This window comes from Chiloscyllium plagiosum, chromosome 4 (genome assembly GCF_004010195.1).
Source record: "Chiloscyllium plagiosum isolate BGI_BamShark_2017 chromosome 4, ASM401019v2, whole genome shotgun sequence".
Taxonomy (NCBI): domain Eukaryota; kingdom Metazoa; phylum Chordata; class Chondrichthyes; order Orectolobiformes; family Hemiscylliidae; genus Chiloscyllium; species Chiloscyllium plagiosum.
The window spans coordinates 112235985-112247722 of record NC_057713.1 but is presented as its reverse complement, the minus strand read 5'-3'; the positions used below and the strand labels follow the sequence as shown (position 1 = coordinate 112247722).

General features: G+C 39.5%; 1 protein-coding gene across 1 annotated transcript in view; it reads right to left on the bottom strand.

Annotated features, from left to right (window-relative positions):
* Positions 1–3220: 3220 nt before the first annotated feature.
* The window catches only part of enpp2 (ectonucleotide pyrophosphatase/phosphodiesterase 2), a 99639-nt gene continuing 91121 nt past the window's right edge, over positions 3221–11738 (bottom strand). The window contains exons 25-26 of the mRNA XM_043688979.1: positions 10817–10970; positions 3221–5078 (exon numbers count right to left, since the gene is read on the bottom strand). Coding sequence (XP_043544914.1) covers positions 4908–5078; positions 10817–10970 — 325 coding nt within the window. The 3' untranslated portion in view covers positions 3221–4907. The remainder of the gene's footprint in view (positions 5079–10816; positions 10971–11738) is intronic.

Sequence of the window (11738 nt, the reverse complement as noted above, 5' to 3'; positions counted from 1 at the left end):
AGTTTTTCTAGCATTTTCTGTTTTTTATATTATAGCAAAACAATGTATTATTGTAGATCAGCGGTAATGTGTGTGTGCATTAGGAAAAACATACTAATAATATATATCCTTGCCCTTGGAATTAAAATCAAGTTTCTTCTGTGAAATCTACACAACTTGTGGATTCAGTTTTTAAATCAGAATTTCTCTTTCATTCATTCTGAGGAGGCTGGTATCAAAGGCAAGGTCAACATTTATTCACCTTGATAAGGTGGCTCAAACTGCCTCCTTGAACTGCTGCAGTCCATGTAATGTCAGTGGTAAAAAGAATTAGTTTCAGGATGTTGGTCCAACAACCATGAAGGAAGTACAGTGTCTTGCAGATGTGTAACCATGGATCTTTGCTGATCTTATTCTTCTAAATGGTGTGGTTTAGTAGAATTTGTAAGATTCTATTAAAGAAGTCCTGATGTGTTTCTGTGGCACATTCTGTAGATGATACCACCATATGCCAGTGGTGGGTGGGATATTTAGCAAACTGTTCTGGATGGTTTCAAGCTTTGACCGTTTTTGGAGTTGCATTTATTTACGGAATGGAGAAATTTCATCATACTCTGCCTGTTCTTTGTGGATAATATGATTTGGGGAGTCAGGAATTGAATAGCTCTGCATAATACACCGCCTCTGACATGTCCTTGTACTCCTAGCACTTATGCCCAATTATCTTTCTGGTTAATGTTGTCACCAGAATGTTGATGACTTGCGATTTGATGATTGTAATGATGTTGAATATCAAGAAGAGATGATTAGACTCAATTGTTGCAAATGCTACTGAACACTGTGATCACCAGTGAATATCTCCAGTTCTGGCCTTATGATGGAGGGAAGGTCTTTGATGAAGCACCTGAAGACAACTGGGCCAGGATGTTACCCTAAGGAAATCCTGCAGAGAAATCCTGGGACCACAGTGATTCACTTACAGCAACCATGCCTTTTTGTGCTCGGCATTACTGTCTCAGAGGTGAATTTTCATCTGATTCTATTGACTTCAATTTTCCTAGGGCTTCTTGATACCACATTCAGTCAAATTCTGATGACGTCTAGGGCAGTAACTTCCATTGCACCTCGGAAATCCAGCTCTTTGATTCATTTGGATGAAGTCTTTAGCTACATGCGTCCACATAATTCCGATTGAACATGGGTGTGCAGGTTTTTTGATCAGCATGTGACACTTGACAGCACAGGCAATAGTCATGATGATAGCCAATTGTGTGTATGGACTCAAGATTCTATACATTAATTGGATAAGGTCGTGTCAAATACAGTCGGTATCATTTATGGAGTCATGAAACCTGGGAGCAGCAGGTCAAATAAGCACATGTTCAGGAATCACAAAGTCTAAATGATAAAATGATGTGTCAGATTGTTAAATTTGTAACTTGCCACGTTGTTCGTGGGCACTGGCGTCTAGGTCAGCATTTACTGCCCATCCCTAATAGACCAAACGGCAGTTAAGAGTATGAGTTGGGTTTTCAATAACAATCTCCAGTGATTGCTTGATCACAGCTAGGCTAGCTTTTGATTGGATACTTTATTTAAACTGAATTCATAATGGGTTTCAAGCTCATTTCCTCAGAACATTAAACCTGAGTTCTGGATGATTGGTCCAGTGACATTACCACTTCACCAATGCTTCCCTATTGAGTCATGGAATTTGTTGGAACTGATCTGTCTGCAGCTTGGGGAATTGAACTGTCTGGAGATGCCAATACCATCAGCATGAAATGGAAAGCTTGGCTGATGGAGTTTGAAGTGTTTGCTGACAGTCACAGTCTGTTTTTGGATGGGGCCAGGGTGGTACAGGAAGCCCAGTCAATACCAGTTCAAAGTGGGTGGAGGGAGTCTTTCAAGATGTTAACATAAAACATGGGTTATGAATATATGGTGAACATTTTGAGGTACGTGAATTCCACATTCCCAAGGCTTATTTTCCATCGGAGACAGGAAGAAGGACTCATTTATGGCAGTCACTGGATGATTGCAACTAAGTTATGATGGATTTGAACTGGCAGAGAATGGACTGGGTGAATCAACACTGCAAATCAAATACATTGTGACATAAGCAGCAGTAAGGCAAGGTGACACTTTGAGAGTTGCAGCTACATTGGAATCTGTGGTTGGACAATTTCCCAGCGTGAAAACCTGGTCCCATCTCCTCCAACAGCACAACAAAAGCTGAGGTTTACCAAATCGCCCAATGAAATCCAGTTGCATGTAAATGTAAACAGCAACACTCAGCAGGAGAGAGGGTTTCAAATGTGGCACTCTGCCTGTCGGGGGAAAGAAATGCAAAAACAAAGCGGGAGTAAGGTCCGTTTTGTCACAAATTGCAGAAATAAAACTGAACAGACAGGAAAGTCTGCCAACCCCTGTAAAGGAAGGAAAGTTTGTAGAGGCATGACTGTGAGACAATTTGAAAGTGCAGCAGAGTTAGGATTTCCTGTCCACAGGAGCTGTCATGGGAAATCCCCAGTGATTGTTGGTGGTAATGCAAACAGTAGATTCAGGCAGTGACAATAATTTAATTGACAGAACACAGTGGGAGGAGCTGAAGACAAGGGGACATTTCAAATTTATTCTAAAAGCTTTATTCTTTCACATCTAAAACCCACTTCAAACTGTTGGATGCTTCACTGTGGAATTCACACTGTAGCAGGAGGATAGTGAGGATAATAAGCTGGCTCAGTGGTTAGCACTACAGCCTCACAGTGCCAGGGACCCAGATTCGATTCCTGTCTCGGGCGACTGTCTGCGTGGAGTTGGCACATTCTCCCTGTGTCTGCGTGGGTTTCCTCCCACAATCCAAAGATTTGCAGGTCAGGTGAATTGGCCATGCTAAATTGCCCATAGTGTTAGGTGCATTAGTAAATGTAGGGTAATGGAATGGGTGTGGGTGGGCTACTCTTTGGAGGGTCGGTGTGAACTTGTTGGGCCGAAGGGCCTGTTTCCATACTGTAGGTAATCTAATCCTCCTGCTTCTTGACTGAACTCACGAGTAAATATAGACCAGCTTTCACCTACATTACCGAGTCAACATGACAGGAAGTGAGTTAAAAACATTGATGTCAAAATTTTATCTATTAGAAGTGCTTTTGATAATCCTGGCTGCACATTATGTTTTGAATATTATTACAAAAACAATGAACATATACAAAGTAAATACTATGGTACAATGATCAAGTTTCTTTTACATGATTATGTTTATTTGTTTCCATTTTGTTTTACAAACCCAGTACACAGAAATGACCTATTGTGCCAGGGCAATTCAACTGTGGACATTCTGTATCAGCACCCCCTCCAGTTCAGTATAAGTGGAAAACATGGAGATAGCAGTACAAAATGAACAAAACACTATTTAGTCAATGCATTATCAGAACATACTGTATACATTATCTGGCAAGTTTTTAACGTAGTTCTTCTGTTCTGGAACTTGTGCGTATTTCAACTGAAACAGATCCCACATCTGTGAGGAGAGAGAAATCCAAGCACTATCTAAACCCGAGAGCTAAGCTGGAGAGGTAACATAAATTTGTTTCTTTCGAATAAATGAGACAGCTCACACCACATGCTTTCCCAGACATATCCCAGAAACATGCTCAAAGCTAAAAGAGAACATTTACTTGTAATGTTCTAGCCAGGTTGCTTCAACATGGTCTGCCAGCTCATGCTATTTTGCATCATATTAGCTTTATGCTTGTTAAGTTAATGCTACTTTATTCATTTTCAAAGCTTTAATTTCAAATTTATATTTCTTCAAGAAAAAAAAACACAAGGTGTATTCCCACACAATTTCTCCCATTTCTACCCTTGGAAAACTGAGTATAACTACTATTTCAAAAGCTCTACTAGTGAGGTTATGGCAGACCATCATGAGAACTCTTACCCGAATGGATTCCATGTGTATTTCAGGAAAGTTGTGAAGCACTCTCATGATCTTTATTCTGAACTCGCATATTCAAAACTGAACTCCTTGTTCAAAAAGTCACTGCAGTTATGTGTTGCTCAAGTTGTAGTATATTTAATGTAGGATAACTCTAAAACTGCAAACTTGTTTTCTCAAGATTTACTGTCATGGCAAAATGTGCATTTTGAAACCTATATTTTAAAGAAAAGGTTGTATGGATTGCAGTTTATTCCAGAACATATCTATACACATAAAAATTCCAATAAAACTCTGAACAAACATCAAAGGAAAAAAGATGTCCCCTCAAAAGGTAAAAGCAGCCACTATATACTATGTTCTTTTCTCCCATTCCCTTTAGATCTGTCAGGTCCCACCTTTCTTTTCAGCTAACAATGTGTCTGTAATGTGCATGAAAGAGGAAGTTGGAGCTTGCTTATTTCGCATTTAATATAACATTTAACTTCTTTGATAGGCAAATTATTTGTTTTTCTGGAATCAATTGTTGCAATTTGATTTAAGGTTTATAACATATTTGACATGATTTGCACATGAAGCATAAATATAAGTTGGCCTCATCTCAGCAAAATTGAAATATAATTGCTTTATATGTCCTATTTTTAATATGGAGGACAGAAATTACAGGACGAACAATGCAGTGAATAATCCTGGATTTTTATCAATGCAAGTTTTAATCCTGTAGGCCCAAGTCCTAATCTAAGGCAAAAACAAAAGCCACAGTAGTACAAACAGTTTAAACACAAACATCACTCAAACAGCTAAATAATGACAAAGGTGGGAGAGAAAGACATAAGCTTGTTATTAAGTTTGACGTTAGATACAAAGCTTGAAAGTAACAGCCTTTAAAATATTCTATGGTTTGAATTAATAAATACAAAAAAGTATTAAAAAAATATACACCTGTAGGGAAAAGATGTACTGTGAGAACAACAAATACACAAGGGGTTTAGATTTCACTTTCAAAAGTCTGTAGGAATGTCTTTAAAGAAAGGATTTCAGGATATGCTCTGCTGGTTTTGCGGTAGAAATCCAAACCAGTCAGGTGTTCAATGTCACGCACACGTGCTGTATGTAACTTCATTAAGTCTTCAACCCATTTTGATTCATCATCGTTACTCTGAAATAGACAAAATATGTTCTAAATGTATTTTTATTGTGAAGGTATAGTTCTATACATAAAATATAACTATATGCTAATTGTCCACGAGCATATCAGTTAACTCATATGTTGGAAAGCACAGTACACCACATATGCAATGCAGTGAGCACTGTTCAGCCTCACAGCCTCTCCTCCCCTTTTTATGTGCACATATTTCTTGTAAGCCCCTTCCAAGCAGAGAGAGAAAGTCGATCATCCCGTCAATCTGGATTCAAGAGGATAACTATAAACTGAGTGTGATGGCAGCTAACTAACATAGCAATCACAATATTGTAAAAGGCATTACAATACCATGGATGTCAGTATATAATTAAACCTGCCAGCAAAAGAGGTGTGGATGCTCACTAGTTTAGATTCCCTACAGTGTGGAAACAGACCCTTTGGCCCAACAAGTCCACACTGACCCTCTGAACAGTAACCCACCCAGACCCATTCTCTTACCCTATTACTCTACATTCCCCCTGAACTAACATACCTAACCTACACATCCCTGAATACTATGGGCAAGTTAGCATGGACAATTAACCCTAACCTGCACATTTTTGGATTGTGGGAGGAAACCAGAGGAATCCCACACAGACAGAGGATGAATATGTCAACTCCACACAGTCGCCCCAAGCTGGAAATGGACCTGGATCCCTGGCACTGTGAGGCAACAGTGCTAACAACTGAGCCATCATGCCACCCTAATTTAGAGTCATAGAGATGTACAGCATGGAAATAGACCCTTTGGTCCAACCCGTCCATGCCAACCAGATATCCCAACTCAATCTAGTCCCACCTGCCAGCACCCGGCCCATATCCCTCCAAACCCTTCCTATTCATACACCCATCCAAATGCCTCTTAAATGTTGCAATTGTACCAGCCTCCACCACTTTCTCTAGCAGCTCATTCCATACATGTACCACCTCTGCGTGAAAAAGTTGCCCCTTAGGTCTCTTTTATATCTTTCCCCTCTCACCCTCTAGTTCTGGACTCCCCAACCCCAGGGAAAAGACTTTGCCTATTTATCCTATCAATGCCCCTCATAGTTTTGTAAACTTCTATAAGGTCACCTCTCAGCATCCGACGCTCCAGGGAAAACAGCCTAAGCCTGTTCAGCTCTCCCTATAGCTCAAATCCTCCAACTCTGGCAACATCCTTGTAAATCTTTTCTGAACTCTTTCAAGTTTAACAACATCTTTCCGATAGGAAGGAGACCAGAATTGCACGCAATATTCCAACAGTGGCCTAACCAATGTCCTGTACAGCCGCAACATGACCTCCCAACTCCTGTATTCAATACTCTGACCAATAAAGGAAAGCATACCAAATGCCTTCTTCACTATCATATCTACCTGCGACTCCACTTTCAAGGAGCTATGAACCTGCACTCCAAGGTCTCTCTGTTCAGCAACACTCCCTAGGACTTAACCATTAAGTGTATAAGTCCTGCCAAGATTTGCTTTCCCAAAATGCAGCACCCCGCATTTATCTGAATTAAACTCCATCTGCCACTTCTCAGCAGATTGGCCCATCTGAACAAGATCCTGTTGTAATCTAAGGTAACCCTCTTTGCTGTCCACTACACCTCCAATTTTGGTGTCATCTGCAAACTTACTAACTGTACCTCTTATGCTCGCTTCCAAGTAATTTGTGTAAATGACAAAAAGTGAGGACCCATGACCGATCCTTGTGGCACTCCACTGGTCACAGGCCTCCAGTCTGAAAAACAACCCTCCACCATCACTCTCTGTCTTCTTTCTTTGAGCCAGTTCTGTATCCAAATTGCTAGTTCTCCTTGTATTCCATGAGATCTAACCTTGCTAATTAGTCTCCTATGGGGAACCTTGTCGAACGCCTTACTGAAGTCCATATAGATCACATCGACTGTTCTGCCCTCATCAGTCCACTTTGTTACTTCTTCAAAAAACTCAATCAAGTTTGTGAGACATGATTTCCCACACACAAAGCCATGTTGACTATCCCTAATCAGTCCTTGCCTTTCCAAATACATGTACATCCTCTCCCTCAGGATTCCTTCCAACAATTTGCCCACCACAGAGGTCAGGCTCACCAGTCTATAGTTCCCTGACTTGTCTTTACCGCCCTTCTTAAACAGTGGCACCACGTTTGCCAACCTACAGTCTTCCAGCAGGTCGCCTGTGACTATCGATGATACAAATATCTCAGCAAGAGGCCCAGCAATCACTTCACTAGCTTCCCACAAAATTCTCAGGTACACCTGATCAGGTCCTGGGGATTTATCCACCTTTAACCGTTTCAAGACATCCAGCACTTCCTCTTCTGTAACCTGGACATTTTGCAAGATGTCACCATCTATTTCCCTACAGTCTATATCTTCCCTATCCTTTTTCACAGTAAATACTGATGCAAAACATTCATTTAGTATCTCCCCCATTTTCTGTGGCTCCACACAAAGGCTGCCTTGCTGATCTATTCTCTCCCTAGTTACCCTTTTGTCCTTAATATTTGTAAAAACCCTCTGGTTTCTCCTTAATTCTATTTGCCAAAGTTATCTCCATGTCCGCTTTTTGCCCTCCTGATTTTCCTCTTTCCTTTATACTCTAAGGATTCACTAAATCTATCCTGTATATACCTGTCTATACCTATGCTTCTTTCTTTTTCTCAACTAAACCCTCAATTTCTTCAGTCATCCAGCATTCCCTATACCTACCAGCCTTTCCTTTCACCCTGACTGGAATATACTTTCTCTGGATTCTCATTATCTCATTTCTGAAGGTTTCCCATTTTCCAGCTGTCCCTTTACCTGTGAACATCTGCCTCCAATCAGCTTTCAAAAGTTCTTGCCTAATACCGTCAAAATTGGCCTTTCTCCAATTTAGAACTTCAACTTTTTAGATCTGGTCTATCCATTTCCATCACTATTTTAAAACGAATAGAATTATGGTCGCTGGCCCCAAAGTGCTCCCCCACTGACACCTCAGTCACCTGTCCTGCCTTATTTCCCAAGAGCAGGTCAAGTTTTGCACCTTCTCTAGTAGGTACATCCACATACAGAATCAGAAAATCGTCTTGTACGCACTTAAGAAATTAAAATGTGTTTTTAAACATTTGGGACTTTATAGTAAATTAATGTAGCATGGTGTATGAATAAGTTAATTGTACAAAGATGCCTTTAACCACAATGAAAGCATTTCCACACCCATTAAAAATTTATCTTCAGTATCTGATGTAAAGAGGTCACTGAATTAATTCCACGTCACTTTGGCCATGGCATCATGTTAAGGATCCCACTCTGGATCAAGTGTGGTACTTTCAATCATCTCTCCACAACAAATCCTTTTCGTTCTTTGAATTGGAGATTCTGCACTTTTGAACTATGTGGTGAAGCTTGTGCACTCGCGATTTGATGACAGAACCACACAAAACTTCAACTCTTTCTGAATGCTTTTTCCTCCAATAACCATTGATCTATTCCATTTATCTTCAACATGGTTATTGATTGACTTATTAAGGCACACATCCAATGGTTAAATTAGAGATGTTAGATCCCAGGTATAAATGGCAATTTGGCAGTTTTTTCCTTCCAGACATCTCTAGATCTGATGAGATCTGAATGTCCCCCAGACCAATCAATTCTTTATATAAGCCACTGAGTTGCCTATTCCACAGATTATTAATGCATAACTTCACTCCATTCTCATCTGTCTCATCATTAGCATGGACATGCACAAAAACTCTTTCAGGGGACTGGATTTGTCATGTTTGAAATTTAATGTAGGTTTTAAGTTAGCTACACAAACCATTATCCTGTTTTCACATGTCCTGCATTTTCACTAGAAGTGCTTTCAAACCTCTCTGCTCCACAATTTGGTTGCGAGACATATTGAAAATCTTGAACACTCCATCCATGTCGATGATGTGGCATAATAGATACTCTTATTTGATGATGAATTCCTGGAAACTGGTCATTTTGGCATTGAGGATGTTTTGACAGTCTGGGTCCTCTCATGCAACACTCTGTTTTCACTCCATAAAGGGAGTGCACCAACTAGCTTTTGCTCTGAATGGACACGGGGTTTGATTTGGACCACTTCCATACATGTAAACACATTGCATTTCTAATAATGATGAAACCATTTTGATAATGAGGACCCATTCCATTACATACCTCTGAGGATCAGGCAGGAGGTAGTCCCTGTTCTTATCGTGCATTGGACACTCGCACATTTTTTCAGGGTGAATTCTTTCGCCTTCCATTCTCATGCCAGCTTTTCACCAACACCAAATCCCCTCACAACAGCAAAAGTGAATTGATAATCTCGCCAACAATACATCTTTAGCTTGAAACCAAATTCAAGTTTTATTCAAGTTCTGGAAAACCCATTTCTATTCATCATTAACCACACAGTATTTGACCTGTCAATATGTACCTTAAATTCCCATGTTGTATTATATGAAGATCAGAAGAGAAGTTATTTCAGACTTAAAAACATTTACTAAATTATCAATTCACTGTGTTGTTGCAAGGGATTTTGGTGTTGGTGGAAATGGTGATAGAATGGAAGAGGAAGGAATTCACCCTGAAGAAAATGCCCAAGAACCAGAGTCAAATTCATTAGTGATGGGTTCTGTCGGGTCTTGAATTACACAACATACACCCTTGAATAGTTTTCTCTACTAACAAACTTGACAGGATGACTATAAATGCTTACATTGGTATACAGGAATAAGAAATATACATTAATTGTTACTTATACTTATGTATTGTAATGGATCTGTGGTTTATAAGTGAGATGACTAAATAGCTATCACTGAGTTTTTACATCATTATTTTAGTGTTGCATTGTGTGAAATTGCTTGAGAAAGAATTCCTCTCTACCAGTGCTTTGTGCATGATTTTCATCTTACAGTGTTTTTCCCTTTTCCTTCCAGAGCATACCACTCTCCAAGCAATTATGACAGAACAACTTATGGCTGGTATCATTCTTTGGATTAGCCCCTGCAGCCAGTACATCTCTCAAATAGCCATTGTTAATGAACATTGAGAGTGAGTGTTATTTAATTCAAACTGAGCCTAGGTTCCTGACCCTGTGTTCTTCAACAGGGCTCAGTAGATGCTGATTAGAGTTGAGAACCTTTATTATATGGAAGCATTCCACTACCATTTTAGCTAATTCATAATTCAGAAGAGACTGCATCTTAGATGTTACTGGTCTAAGTGACACTGTATTTTTTATTTATTTATTTTTATATTTGTTCATACTTGTACACAGTGAAGCCTTTAAGGTGTTGAATCTACCTTGCCTCCACCTCCAAAATGAAATTTCTCAGGGTAAAATCATTTTATTATTTCTTGTCTCAATTTTCAGTTTGATTCCTTCACTATTCTGTGAGAACAGCACTTTTATATATGGTACAAAAACTCAGTAAAAATGATAAATATTGAGTCACCTCATCCATAAACTGCAGATCCCTTACAGTACATGCCTATAAGTAACAGAGTTTCTTATTCCCATACACCAAAATAAGCATTTATAGCCATTCTGTCCAGTTTGTTAGTAGAAAAACAAAACTGTTCAATTGTGTATACTGTGTAATTCATGGCCAGACAGACCCCATAACTAACAGGTTTGGCTCTTGGGATTTTCTTCAGGGTGAATTCCTTCCTCATCATAATGCAATAGTTCTTACACAGAATTGTATAATGCTTCTGTTTTTCCCCACTTACGTTACAACTTTCATCATTATCAGGTCTGTGTGGGAGAATGAAAGATGATGCGGTAAGTTGCCCATCACACTTGTCCACAGGCTGAGTACTATCCAGGCAACTAGTAATAATACTGTAGTAATGAGTTGGGACAGGGATTGACCCGTCAACTTGCCTGAAAGAGAGAACAAGCTTTTAGTATTTTTCAGTTGTCTGTTAGGGACATCAAGCAAGTAACTCAGCTATTCACAAAAAATAGTACATTTTCAAACTGAGATTTGGAGGTGCTGCCTCACTGGTTGCAAAAACTACCCTTGTATTTATTTCTATGACAACCTGTTGGTTCTGCTGATATAGTTACCCTCATAATTTAACCTTTAAATATATTGATGAATCAGTGCAGGCCCCTCCTAGGCCAACATATACTTGCTAATGGTAACTGCACAACACTATGTAAGGTTTTCCAACAACTCAAGTAATCAAAGGGCAAGTGCGATTGAAGCATCACTTCCATACTTTGCAATTTCACTAGTTCTGATGTAAAAAGGTTAATAACTCATTATTTTTGGATGACCTTTTGTGCCTGTGCACCAGCTCTCCACAATTTGCGTATATGAATATTGCTTTTCCGCTGCTCCAGGAAATCATACCAATGACTTCCTTCAATCTCGAATAGATGTTCTCACATTTTGAGATATTGAACATCATTCCATATAAACAGACTAAAATCAGTAGAAAAAAATGTCCCTTGGTAACTGCCAACTCCTGTCCATAAGAATTATAATGTCTCCAACGTTACTGTCACCTGCAAACTCAGGGATACAGAACTGGCTCAAAGGTAGAAGACAGAGGGTAATGGTGGAGAGTTGTCTTTCAGACTGGAGGCCTGAAGGATTGGTGCTGGGTCCTCTATTTTTTGTCATTTATATAAATGATTTGGATG